Consider the following 13,380-nt stretch of genomic DNA (forward strand, 5'->3'; position numbering starts at 1 on the left):
TATTTAAAATTTAAATAATTAAAATATAATTTAAATTTTTAAAATGGAATGTAATAAATAAATAAATAAAATTACTGTTGTGTAAATCATTTACCAGAATCAGAGCAGGGCACCTGAGTTCTGTCACGTCTGCCAGAGGAACCCAAATTCCCACAGCTGTGGCAATGAATTTGTAAATCACTCTGAGTAAAAGCTACTCAGGAAAGGAAATCAGCATGAGGGCAGTGGTTTTTACTTAGAGATTATTTGATTATTACCCACTGAAGTGAATTCATTGCATTTTGCCAAACAAATTCCTCCCCATCACTTCAACCCCTCTGAGCTCTATTTAAAGAGACGTCCCAGGAGCACCTGAGCCCGGATTTCCCGGATTTCCCTGAAAATGCAGCTGGGGCTGGGGCTGGGGCTGTGCCTGGGCTGCGCCTGGGCTGCCCCTCTGAGCCCCTGGTGTCTCTCAGCCCAGCTCAGGAGGCCTGGAGATTTTGTCCTGGGGGGTTTGTTCCCCTTTGGGAAGGACACCCTGAACCTGGCCGCTCGCTCTGAGCCCACCCTGCTGCTCTGTGACAGGTGAGGGCTGCGACTGGGGAAGGGGAAATAGCCATGGGATAGAGGAGGGTCGGAGCCTGGGACATCAACAGGTCCCAGAATGGAAACGGGTTTGTGGTTGGTTGGTGCTGACAAGCTTTGGTCTCACCTTGATAAAAGGTTTTAGTGGCACTGGCTTCCTTAGGGTTTGAAGCAAACACTCAAGTTGTAAAAAAATCAGTTAAACTGAATAAAACAGTTACATTGTAAATGAATCAGTTAAATTGAATCACTTACATTGTAAATGAATCAGTTAAATTGAATCACATTGTAAATGAATCAGTTAAATTGAAGCAAACACATTGTAAATAAATCAAACAGTTAAATTGTAAATGAATCAGTTAAATTGAATCAAACAGTTAAGTTGTAAAATAATCAAACACCTAAATATATAAATAAATGTAGAAATATAGGTATAAAAATAAGTTATGTTAATAAAAGAAGTATATAAAAATATAAACATGAAAAATGGATAAAAATAAGTTATTCTAATAAAATAATTCTATAAAAAATAATATAAAACGATATAAAATCTATTATGCTAATAATATAATTCTATAAAAATATGTATAAAAATCAGTTATGCTATTAATTATATTAAAATGAATAAAAATAAGTTTTGCTAATAAAAATAATTCTATAAAAATATGTATAAAATCTGTTATGCTAATAAAATAATTATTTTAAAATATCTATAAAAATCAGTTATGCTAATAAAATATCTAATAAAAAATTAGCTTTTCCTGCATGAAGAAGCTCAGTCCCAGGTGCAGCACAGGTCCTGTCCCTGCTGTCCCCAGGTTATTCACGGATGGGCTGATCTGGGCTCTGGCCATGAGGTTTGCCATCGAGCAGATCAACAACAGCAGCTGGCTGCTGCCAGGGCTCACCCTGGGCTATGACATGCGTGACACCTGCTTTGAGCCCCTGGTGGCCCTTCAGCCCAGCCTCCTCTTCCTCACCCGCAATGGCACCAGGGCCATCGGGGTCCTGTGTGACTACAGCGAGTACCAGCCCCGCGTCGCCGCCGTCATCGGGCCCCACAAATCCGACCTGTGCCTGCTCACGGCCAAGCTCTTCAGCTCCTTCCTCATCCCACAGGTAAAAAACCTCTGCAGGAGCAGGATTCGCCCTTGTAGGTAATGAAACAAACTCCAGAACTGATGTTTTGTGTGAATGTCTAACCCTCTAAACACTACTCGTAATTTCCTTTTCTTATCAAATTTCTTCTAGTAATTTAATAAGTTTTAATATAAATTTCTTCTAGTAATTTCTTAAGTTTTAATACAATTTTTATAGTAATTTCTTAACTATTAATATAAACTTCTTATATGAATTTAAGTGAATTTCTTGGTAAACAGCTCCAGCTCCTCTCTGGAGAAGCACGATTCTCCCTTTTAGGTAATGAAACAAACTCCAGAATTGATGTATTATATGACTGTCTAACCCTCTAAACACTCCTTGTAGTTTCCTTTTCTTATAAAATTTCTTACAGTAATTTCTCAAGTATTAGTATAAATTTCTTATAGGAATTTCTGAAGTTTTAATATAAATTTCTTATAGTAATTTCTTAAGTATTAATATACATTTCCTATAGAAATTTCTTAAGTATTAATATAAATTTCTTACAGAAATTTATTAAATATTAATATAAATTTCTTATGGAAATTTCTTAAATAATAATGTAAATTTCTTACAGAAATTTCTCAAGTAAATTTCTTACTCAACAGCTCCGAGATGCATCCAAGAATCCCTTCCCAAGCTTTTTAAGAATTTTTCCATTCAATGTTGTATTTTTGATAAGGTGTTAATAAACTTTTGGAATTCTTTGTGAGATCTTTCCCCTCCAGGTGAGCTACGGTGCCAGCAGCGAGGCCCTGAGCAACACGGAGCTCTACCCGTCCTTCTACCGCACGGTGCCCAGCGACAAGAACCTGGTGGAGGCCGTGGTGCTGCTCCTCAACCACTTTGGCTGGAACTGGGTGGCCACGGTGGCCAGCGATGATGAGTACGGCCGGGGAGCCCAGGCGCTCTTCCTCAGCATGGCTGGCACCAACAGCATCTGCATCGCCTTCGAGGGGCTCATCCCCACTGAGCTGGCCGAGCCTGACGCCACCAAGCAGCTGGAGAACACAATTAAATTAATTAACAGCACCAAAGTCAACGTGATCGTGCTGTTTGCACACAGCGTGCCAGCCCAGGCCCTGCTGCAGCACAGCCTGGCCATGGGGCTGGGCAAGAAGGTCTGGCTGGGCAGCGAGGCCTGGCTGCTGTCGGACATCGCCACCTCTGTCCCCAACATCCAGAGCGTGGGGACAGTGCTGGGCTTTGTCATGAGGACAGGGACAGTGCCAGGCTTCCAGGAGTTCGTGGCGGAGCTGTTCAGCTCTGTGGCTCAGGAGGAGTTCTGCCGGCGCTCCCGGGAGCTCAGCGGGCTGGAGGACACCGAGGTGTTGGACGCGCACTGTGGGCAGTGTGGCAATGTCACCCTCGGGGACATCTGGCCCATGCTGGGGGTGACACCGGTGCAGCCCGTGCACGTGGCCGTGTACAGCGTGGCCCATGCCCTGCACAGGGCTCTGGGCTGCACCTCCAAAGAGTGTCCCAAAACACCTGTCAGGTCCTGGCAGGTGAGTGGCACCATTGAGGCAGAAATGGCACAAATTCACTCCAAGGCTGGTTTGCAGGATAGTCCCTTTCAAGTTTAATATGACAATCCTCTCTTTCATGGACAGATTTGACACAGTCTACTTGATTGGATAATTAACAAGAACATCTTTCTCACAAACAGTCCTTGAGAAGAACAAACAGAGTAGGAAAACAGCACCTGCAGGTTGTTTATATAACAAGTTATCATTGTTTTTCTACAGCTCCCTAAAAAGTCTCCCAAATCCACTGTGAGAAAACAAAGTTTTCTCGCTTTCTGACCAGGCTGTTGCCCTACAGGTGAGGGCAGATCTGAGGGACAAACAGCCAATTTTTGTCACCTCACAGCCAGGTTGGCACAATCTTAGCCCACCTAAGGCACAGCTGATGTCGGCTGGCAGAACTGTCACCTCCAAACAAGAACTGGACCAAAATCCATTTTGATTTCATTTCCTCCCCAGCTGCTGCACTTCATGAACACCCTCCCCTTTGAGGTGAACGGGCAGAGCTTCAGGTTTGATCAGTCCCACGGCACAAACACGGGCTACAAACTGATCCTCTGGGACTGGAGGGATGGCACTGTCACCTACCTGCCCGTGGGGGACTACGACCAGTCCCTGTATGTCCGGACGTCCCAGATCCAGTTCCACACCCCAGACAAGAAGGTAAAAATGGCACATTCCTTACTTCTGATCAGTTCCTTCCATCATTTCCTTCTGATCAGTTCCTTCTGATCAGTTCCTTCCGATTTCTTGGAGATTTATTCATCCTGGCTGATGTTCACTCCTGCTCTTTGCCAGGAGCCCACATCCGAGTGCTTCAGGCGCTGCCAACCAGGGCAATTCAGAAGAATAAAAGGATTCAACCTCTGCTGCTATGACTGCACAGACTGCTCAGAAAACACCTTCTGGAGCAGCACAGGTGAGCTCTGGGCAATTGAAAGGCTTTAAGTGGATTATTCTGTCTCCAGGCTGAGGTGGTGATGAGCTGGAAGCTCTCCTCCCTGTCTTGCTCCTCACTGGGACCTGCCCCTGTTGGGCCCAGAGGGAAGGAAAATGAGGACAACATTTATGTTTTATCTGCAGAGCTTGGAGAGAGGGCTAGGATGGAATTCTGGGGGCATGGGTAGAAGAGAGGCAGAGGATAAAATCCTGGGATTGCTGGGGGAAGGAAATAGAGGCAAGAAACACAAGGATCCTTCAGGGATGAGGGTGGAAAAGCAGAGGCTGAACTACCACAAACTCTGGACATCCAACACACCTTGGAGGGAGGGGAAACACCACCCAAACCACCACCAGATCCCTGTGTGATCCTCCCCCAGGGGTGGCAGGTCCCTATTGGAATATTTACCAATATATCTGGATGGGACTTGCCTGAGCTTGTCTGGCCCTTGGTGCTGAACCAAACAGGAGCAACTGTGGTGTTTCACCCCAGGCACTTTTAGCTGGCTGGGTGTGTGGTGTTTCACCCCAGAGACACTTTTGGCTAACTGGAGACACTTTTCACCCCAAAACCACTTTTGGACGGCTGAATGTGTGGTGTTTCACTGGGTGTGTGGTGTTTCACCCCAGAGACACTTATGGCTGGCTGGAGACACTTTTTTTTCTCCCCAAATGCCACGTCTGTGGTGATACCCATCAGGGCATCTTCAGGGGAGGGGCCTGAGTTCTGGGGGGGTTGAAATCCCACCTCAACAGGTCTCCAGTGCTGATCAGTCTCTCTTTGCAGACAGCACCAGCTGCTCCCCGTGCCCACAGCACCAGTGGGCTCCCACCCGCAGCACGCGCTGCCACGACCGCACCGAGCGGTTCCTGTCCTGGGATGAACCCCTGGCCGTGGCCCTGCTGACCCTGGTGGCCCTCACTGCAGCCCTGAGCTGTGGGGCAGCCCTGCTGTTCCTGCAGCACCTGCAGAGCCCCCTGGTACAGCTGGCAGGAGGTGCCAGGAGCCTCCTGGCCCTGCTCTGGCTGCTGCTGCAGAGCCTCAGCTGCTGCCTGCACGTGGGCAGGCCCAGCGCGGCGCTGTGCCCGCTGCAGCAGCTCTGCTATGCCCTGTGCCTCAATGGCTGCCTCTCCTCCCTGCTGCCCAAGGCCCTGGAGGTCACCCTGGTGACAGAATTCCCCCGCTGTGCCCCCAGGCTGCTGCGCTGGGTGACCCACGGCAGGGCCTGGCTGGTGGTGGCCGTGTCCATCCTCACCCAGGTGTTGCTCTGCTGGTGCCACCTCCACCTGGGCCCTGATTACCTGGTGGCTGACTATGAATCCCTGCCCAGGGAGGTGCTGCTGGTGTGTGGCACCCAGTCCTGGGCTGCTTTTGCCCTCCTGCATGGCTACAACAGCTGCCTGGCCTTCATCTGCTTCCTGTGCACCTTCATGGTGCAGACCCCGGGCAGGAGGTACAACGTGGCCAGGGGCATCACCTTTGCCACCTTCATCTATTTCATCATCTGGATTTTCTTCCTGGTGATTTTTGCCACGCTCAGGACAGTGCTCAGGGCTGTCACCCAGATCTGCACCATCCTGGCCACCACCCTGGGCATTTTGGGCAGTTACTTTGTGCCCAAGTGCTACATCTTGGTGTTCAGGCCTGATCTGAACACGAGGGATTATTGCCAGAACCTCTCTGATGAGCAGCCAGAGGAGGACAGACAATAAACCACAGCCTGTGGCACCTGCTCCTCACAGAATTTGGATTTTAAGGAAAAAATCCTGTTGATTTTAAAGAGAAAATCCTCTTTATGAGCACTTTTATTATTGCCAGAACCTCTCTGAGGAGAACAGACAATAAATCACTCCTTGTGGCACCCGCTCCCCACAGAAATTGGATTTTAAGGAGAAAATCCTGTTTATGAGCACTTTGTGGCCCCAGGAACAATCACATCTGAATTAGAGTTGTGAAAGCACAGGGCTCACAAGTCCATCCTCTCCCTCCTCTTTGCAAACACATTTCAGCCCCAAAAAGGAGCAAAATTAGGTTCAGTTAATGGAAGAACCTCCAGAAATGATATTTTACACCAATCTCTCAAGTCTGGCAGTGTGAGTCACCAACAGCACTTCCCTCTAAACACTTCCAGTAATTTCCCTTTCTTATTAATTAACAGCTTCTGAGATGGATCCAGGAATCCTTCCACAAGCCTTGTCAGAATAATACAATAATTCTAATATATCAAATGCACCAAATAAAAGAGGAGTAAAAAGAACATTCTGGCAGGTACCAGCCTTTCCCAAATCTTGTAAGATTTATACAATAATTCTGATATATCAAATATATCCAATAAAACAGAAGTAAAAAGAACATTCCGGCAGGTATCAGCCTTTCCCAAGCCTTGTCAGAATTGTCAAATAAACCCAATAAAAGAGGAGTAAAAAGAACATTCTGGCAGGTGCCAGCAGTGCTGTGCGGGACACAGAGGAGGCATTTCCCATTCAAATCCCAGCTCAGTCCATTTGTGTTCCATGAAAATCAGGGACAGGCTCATGGAAATGAGCTCTGTGCAAATCTCACCCTCCAAAGGCACAGCAGAAGCTTCCTCCCTCCCCAAAATCAGGCAAAATTCACCCAAAACTTCACATTTTTGCCAGGCGGTATCCAGTCAGTACCCAGTCACATCACCAAGGTTTTTCTTTTCCCCACTCATGTTGACAAGGAATTATTCTGCTCTTTTATTCCTTAAAAGTTTTTCCATTTCTGCTCTTTTTTCCCTAAAAGTTTTTTAAAGAATTTGTAAATTAATCTAAACCACTGAACATTTTCATTAAAAAAAAACAAAAAAAACCCAAAAAAAACCAAGAACTTTTTGGTGCACTGCAAAGTTATTTGTCCCCAATTTTTGTGATCACCTCCATCTAAAATTATTCCTCAGCGTGATTTAAAAAACCAAAACTCTGACCTGGAGCCTGGAGTTCTTGTTCCTGGAGCCTGCAGGAATTCTTCACAACCACCTGAAATTCTCAGTATTCCTCCTCCAGGGCTGTGGCTCCATAGCAGAGAAACATTAAATAACTTTTGATCATCATTCCAGAAATAGGGAAAGGAAAAAAATCTGATTTAACTCCACCAGGCCCTGCAGGAAAAGGCTGTCCAAAATTCTGACCACTTAAGATTCACTTGAATTTTGACCATTTAATATTCACCTAAATTCTGACCATTTAATATTCATCTAAACTCTGATCATTTGATATTTACTTAAATTCTGACAATTTAATATTCACTTAAATTCTGACCATTCAATATACACTTAAATTCTAATCATTTAATATTCACCTAAATTCTGACCATTTAATATTCACCTAAATTCTGACCATTTAATATTCATTTAAATTCTGATTATTTCATATCCTCCTCACTGGAAAATGCTGGGATTTATGGTATTTAAATGCTGTTTCACTCTCCCCTTGCTGTGTGATCTGTACCAGCTGGGAAGAAGGAATCTGCCTCACCAAGCTGTGCTCGCTCTTTTCATTTAAGCTGGAAAATCAGAATAATTGAGGCTGGAAAAACCTTCAGATCTCAAGTCCAGCTGAGCCTCCAGGGTGTCCTGACAAACCCAAGGCTCAGCAGAATTTACGAAGGGTGTCCCAGTGATTCTTGATTCTGCTGGAGAGTCCAAAAATTGGCAAGGTTTAGGAAATAAATCACAATGAAATACTGCAAAGAATTGAACACATACGCTGTGGTTATCACATAAAATTAAAAGCTTTTTAGTGTTTAAAATAGCATTTACACATAAGCAGCTATATATTAACTATACAGACACTTGGGTTTTAATACAATATCTACAAAAAAGAATTCAATTATGCAATAGACATTTAACAGGAACAGTGCAGTCCATGCTAATAAGAGGTCACTCTTGGAGTAGAACCAGTTCTAGAATAGGTGATAGTCTGGGTTTTCATTATTTAAAATCATGAAACTTTGTTCCTCTACTGTACATAAAATTCTTTACATGTATTTCTAATCACTGATTAGAATTAATAATTTTAAGTCAATCTTATTACAATCCAGTTAAATGCAAAACAAAAACAAAAAATTAAAATAAAAAAAAAACCAAAACCAAAACAATTACATCAATCCATGAGCTGTCAAGTCTCAGGAGGGGAGAGAACAAAAATCAGAGAGAAAACAAAAATCATAGCAAAATTCAACATCTGTGCATCATTGCTTGCCATCCAATAAAACCTTTGGATAAAGTGTCCAGGGTACTGATTCCTTGGAAAAGCAGATTCATTAACAGGAGGCAAAAGACACCAGCATGCTTTTAAGACTATTTGCCAAAAAAATTTACTCTTCAGGGCTTAAATACTGGGTGGGGACACCTCCTGTGCAGATGCTGCCTCTTGGGGTGAGAGAAATCACCCCAAAGTTTTTTCTGCCCCTTTTCCAGAAGCCCCCAAACATCCCTGCTGCAGGGAGGGGTGAGCACTGAGCTCAGCTGCAGAATAAAAATAACATTATTTGAAAAAATAATCGAAGAATTGCTTTAACCCAATTCCTTCGGGCTCCTGCTCTGAGGGTGCTCCCATGCCCTGCACAGCAAAGCTCTCCCTGGAGCCAAAATCCGCCGAAATCCATCGAAATCCATCAAAATTCAGCAAAATTCACCTGCAGGCCCTGGTGGATAAGAAATGCTGGAGCCCAAATCCATCAAAATTCATCAAAATTCATCACAATTCACTTGCAGGCCCTGGTGGGTAAGAAATTTTGGCTCTGCAGCACTCCAGCCTCCAAATTTTCTTTTGCCCGGCACAATTCCCACTGTGGGCAGCTCCCTTGGCATGGCTGGCACAGGATCCTGCAGGGAATGCAGCAGGACAGGAAAGACACAAAGGATGGGATTTAGGAAATCTCATTTTTGTTCCCTTGAGGAAACAGATCTGGCAAAGATTCAGACCTGACTTTCAGCCCAGGATGGGGGGGAAAAAAATGCAGATTTTTGTGTCACTGTTCAATATTGCACTGTTCAAGAGGATCCACCTCCTCCAGCCTGAATTTCCTCAGCAAAAAAAAAAATTCCCACATCTGCTGGGGACTCCCAGCCTCGTCCCAGGGTGACCCACAAGCACACACATTTTAAAAAAAAGTCATTTTTTCAACATAGCAGCAAAGACCAGCAAGACACAGAACAGTTTCTGCCAACAGCAAAACCACGAGACAAAAGCCAACCCCCAGCAGGTGTGGAAACTGCAACTCTTGGAAATTAAATATGGGTGAAAAGCTCAGCCCCCAGCTTTAATCTCTTTTTTTGAAAATATTAAAAGGAGATTATTTTTTTTTCCTCCAGCCCTTTGAGTTTTGCCTTAGAACAAACAGGGCCAGAGAAATAATAATATATAAAATGCCAGAAAAAAAAATCACAATTAATTTAAAAGTAGAACCACTAGTGATTGTCAGTAACGTCACAGACTGCTCAGCAGTGTCTTCTGGAGACAGAGCAGAATCCCACCACTCTTTCACCCTGACTTAAGTGTCAATCTTTCAGAATAATTTACCAAGTCAGCTTCGCATGTGGGAGGAGGAGGGAAGGGACAGAAAAGTCCCTTCCTGACTGTCATACAGTCAAGCTTTAGGCAGGGCCTCTTTTGGAGGAGCCACCCATGGGTGGTGATGAAAGCTCTGCTTTCAGAAGCCTTGGGCAGCTTTTTTTGGGGGAGGTTTTTGCAAAGGAAATTAATTTAGAAGCCCAGAAATGGGCTGAGTGAGAGTTTCCCGAATTCCTGGCTCCTGTGGAAAGGGAAATTGAGTCTCCCATTCCCACAAACATCTGGAGTCTCTGACAAAGGGAGGTGGGAAAAGGAAAGAAGTGAAAAATCAGAATTAAAAGGACATTTTGAAGGGTCAGGTTTTCATTTTCACAAATGAACTGTGTGTACACAGAGACAAAGATTGTTCTAAGATGTCCTCTCCTCACATCCACCTTGGATATTTACCCAAAAAAGCACAGAACAGACCAAAAAGCAGCTTCTTACCAGTGGAGAAGATGCTTATTTACAGTAAAAACTGATTTTAAAGCACCTGCCCTAAATCCTGCCAGCATCAGGGATCTCACAAAAGAGAATTTAACTGAGGAATGGCCCCATGGTCAAACGCCAGAGTGGCTGCATTAAATGAGCCACATGAGAGCATGGCTGTGCTCACCATGCCTCAAAAAAGCTTCTTAAACATCCCTGAAGCTGCCTGAATTTAATTTCTAGAGCCTCAGAACAGAAATAGCCAGAAATTAAATCTTGGGGATATTCAACAGCAGAGCTCCTCAGCAGGAGGAGGAGTCAGGGGGTTCTTTTTGAGAATTCGAAAAGGATTTCTTTGTGGGGAGCTGCAGAGTCAGTTTAACTCAGGGTCAGGGGTAAAGATTTATTTTTGAGGAGCTCCAGGGTTGGTCTAACTTGCTGTCAGGGGTAAGGATTTATTTTTGGGGAGCTCCAAGGTGGGTCTCCCTTGGTGTCCGGGTAAGGATTTCCCTGTGAGGAGCTCCAGAGTGAGTCTCACTCAGTGTCAGGGTAAGAATTTAATTCTGGGGAGCTCCAGGGTGGGTCCAACTCAGGGTCAAATGTAAGGATTTAATTTTCAGGAGCTCCAGGGTGGGTCTAACTCAGTGTCAGAGCAAGGATTTCCCTGTGAGGAGCTCCAGAATGGGTCTAACTTGCTGTCAAGGGTGAAGGATTTATTTTTGGGGAGCCCCAGGGTGGGTCTCACTCAGTTTCAGGGTAAGGATTTCTTTTTGTACCATTTCTGATCTGTTCTCAGATACCCTCACACCTCTCTGCCCACTGTGCTTAGAAATGTTGCCAGGGGGATCAGGCATCTCCAGGTCTCTGTTTTAACAAAAAAGAGAAAGATTGAGGTGAGAAAGGAAGGAGGGATCACAAAGAAGATGTCCCATGTCCCAGTGGGAGCCAGGATTTCCCTGCTGGAATGGGATAAACAGCCCCTTCAAAAGGGCAAAGCTGACAGAACTGCAGCAATTTTCCTATTTCTGTGGGAGTAACTCTTCCAATCTGCAAGCAAGTGCACATCCAGAGGGAACAGCCACACCTGGCAGCAGGGATGTGACTGAAATGCCCAGGAACCCAGTGCAGCTGGAAAATTCCTCTTGGGAAATAAGGAAATAACTGAAGGAAATAACTTTACAAGTTCTGCACAATGAACACAAACAGTAGCAAGACTCCAGCACTCCCTTGATAGAATATCTTTTAAAAAAAACCCTCAACCCAAGAAAGATTGATTTATACTGCCTAGTCAGCAGAAAGTAGCCACAAGTTTGTTTTCCTCTAGGAATTGGTTGGATCCTGCTCCTTTCCAAGCACTTGTGGGTGCCATGTCTGCTTAGAGCTATGGATGCATCCAAGAACCAGCATTCCAAGGCAGTATCCCCGATACCAGCCAGCAGTCCTTTTTTGTTTTGTCCTTGCAAGAGAAAAAGCAGGGGAAAAAAAATAAAAATCAAAGTGCTCCTATGCATTGTCAGGAATTCAGAAGTCATGTGAAATAGCAGTCCTCCAATCAGCCCGGAAAGAGACACTAATTCCACTGAAGTAGGTGCCACAATGACCAAAGCTCATTAAGATGTGAACATACACCAGCCATTCACAATCCAAAACGAGATGGGCAGGGGAGAAAAAACAAACAGAACAAAAAGATGCCGTCGATTTAACAATCCCAGGAGATTTTGTTCTTCATTTTTGTAGCTTGAGGAGTGGGGTGTTTGTAATTTTTTTTTTCTTTTTTTTTGTTCAGTTTTGTTGATTTTTTTTCTCTTTTCTGCGACACACTCGCGAACAGGAAGGTGTGACATGCAAGACAGCCAAGCCTCTTCCAACCGAGCATCCCACAACCCACCCCCCCCCCCAAAAAAAAAAAAACCAAAAAACCAAACCAAAAAGCAGAGTCTTTTGAAGGCACTTCCTCTCACATGATGTCCACGAAGAACTCGCAAGGGTTGCCCATGGCCTTCTGGAAGGACTGGCGGCTGGCGGTGAGCTCGGGCGGCACGGCGCTCAGCTCGCGCACCGGGGGTGCTCCGGGGGGCCCGCTGCTGCCCAGCCCCTTGGAGCCCAGCTTGGGCAGGCTGTACAAGGGGGGCAGCCCTGGGGGACCGTAAGAGTGGTGGCTCTGGTGGCTCCTGTCGCTGGCAGAGCGCTGGCTGAGCTGGCTGAGCGGGCGCTCGCGGCGCGCGCCCGGCTCCGACTCGCTGCCGCTGCCCCCAGACTTGCTGCGCTCCTTCTCCCTGCCCGCTGCTCTCCTGCTGGTCTCGCTGGTGCTCCGGTTGGAGCCGCTGCTTTTGCTCCCTAACAGCCCAAAAACAGGAGAGAAAAAGAGCCAGGATGAGCTGGGCTCTGCTGTGAGGCCCACGTGCTGGTGGTGGCTCAGCGATGGGGTCGTGCCATGCATGGGGACACACGGACACAGCTCCGAGCTTGCACAGGGAAAGCAGCAGCTGAATTCCAGCTCAAATCCAGTCCAGGAGAGGGAGGCAGCAGAAAAAAGCAGGAATTTGGGGTTTGACTCAAGCAAATGAGGTTTAATTCTAATTGTCTCTGCTTTATTTTGTACCTTTTCCAAAAGAAACCCCTCTGCCTACTCTGTCATCCTTCAATCACTCAGGTTTTAAATCACTCAGTCCTTTTAAAATTCTTTTTAAAATTACCATTTCGGAAAGAAATCCCTTTGCCTACTCTGTCACCCTTCAATCCTTGAGGTTTTGTTGGCTTCAGTGGGGAAGTCCTTTTAAAATTACCTTTTCCAAAAGAAACCCTTTTGCCCTCTCAGTCACCCTTCAATCCCCAAGGTTTTTGACTTCAGTGGGGACGTCCTTTTAAAATTACTTTTAAAATTACCTTTTCTGAAAGAAACCTCTTTGCCTTCTCTGTCACCCATAAATCCCTGAGGTTTTGTTGGCCTCAGTGTGGAGGTTCTTCTAAAATTACCTCTTCCAAAAGGAACCCTTTTGCCTTCTCAGTCCCCTTTAAATCACTCAGGTTTTGTTGGTTTCACTGGGAAGGTCCTTTTAAAATTACCTTTTCCAAAAGGAACCCCTTTGCCTTCTCTGTCATCCTCAAATCACTCAGGTTTTGTTTGCTTCAGTGGGGAGGTCCTTTTAAAATTCCTTTTAAAATCATCTTTTCTGAAAGAAACCCCTTTGCCTTCTCTGTC

At 45.3% G+C, this 13,380-nt stretch overlaps 2 protein-coding genes across 6 annotated transcripts in view; one reads left to right on the plus strand and one right to left on the minus strand.

Moving 5' to 3' along the window:
* Positions 1 to 211: 211 nt before the first annotated feature.
* Positions 212 to 12,873, plus strand: TAS1R3 (taste 1 receptor member 3). Of its 2 annotated transcripts, none has more exons than XM_077190304.1 (6): positions 212 to 567; positions 1,386 to 1,686; positions 2,421 to 3,215; positions 3,693 to 3,896; positions 4,032 to 4,152; positions 4,960 to 12,873. In XM_077190304.1, the coding sequence occupies exons 1-6, from the start codon at positions 383 to 385 to the stop codon at positions 5,883 to 5,885; spliced, it is 2,532 nt and encodes an 843-aa protein (XP_077046419.1). In that variant the 5' UTR covers positions 212 to 382; the 3' UTR covers positions 5,886 to 12,873. The 2 variants fall into 2 exon arrangements, with proteins under 2 accessions (XP_077046419.1, XP_054503787.2); XM_054647812.2 differs by having other exon boundaries at positions 2,436 to 3,215.
* Positions 7,907 to 13,380, minus strand: part of DVL1 (dishevelled segment polarity protein 1) — a 49,263-nt gene continuing 43,789 nt past the window's right edge. For 2 of the 4 annotated variants that reach the window (XM_054647813.2, XM_054647814.2), the window contains exon 15: positions 7,907 to 12,515. In XM_054647813.2, the coding sequence (XP_054503788.2) occupies positions 12,136 to 12,515 (380 nt within the window). In that variant the 3' untranslated portion in view covers positions 7,907 to 12,135. The remainder of the gene's footprint in view (positions 12,516 to 13,380) is intronic. The other 2 variants (XM_077190305.1, XM_077190306.1) reach the window with 2 other exon arrangements.

Source organism: Agelaius phoeniceus, chromosome 24, assembly GCF_051311805.1.
Source record: "Agelaius phoeniceus isolate bAgePho1 chromosome 24, bAgePho1.hap1, whole genome shotgun sequence".
Classification (NCBI taxonomy): Eukaryota; Metazoa; Chordata; class Aves; order Passeriformes; family Icteridae; genus Agelaius; species Agelaius phoeniceus.

Bases quoted from the DNA above. Each gene is read 5' to 3' on its own strand.
- TAS1R3 (XM_077190304.1), top strand. From the start codon at position 383: ATGCAGCTGGGGCTGGGGCTGGGGCTGTGCCTGGGCTGCGCCTGGGCT. The intron at 568-1,385 runs GTGAGGGCTGCG...TGCTGTCCCCAG, and splicing joins ACCCTGCTGCTCTGTGACAG to GTTATTCACGGATGGGCTGA. The intron at 1,687-2,420 runs GTAAAAAACCTC...ATTCTTTGTGAG, and splicing joins GCTCCTTCCTCATCCCACAG to ATCTTTCCCCTCCAGGTGAG.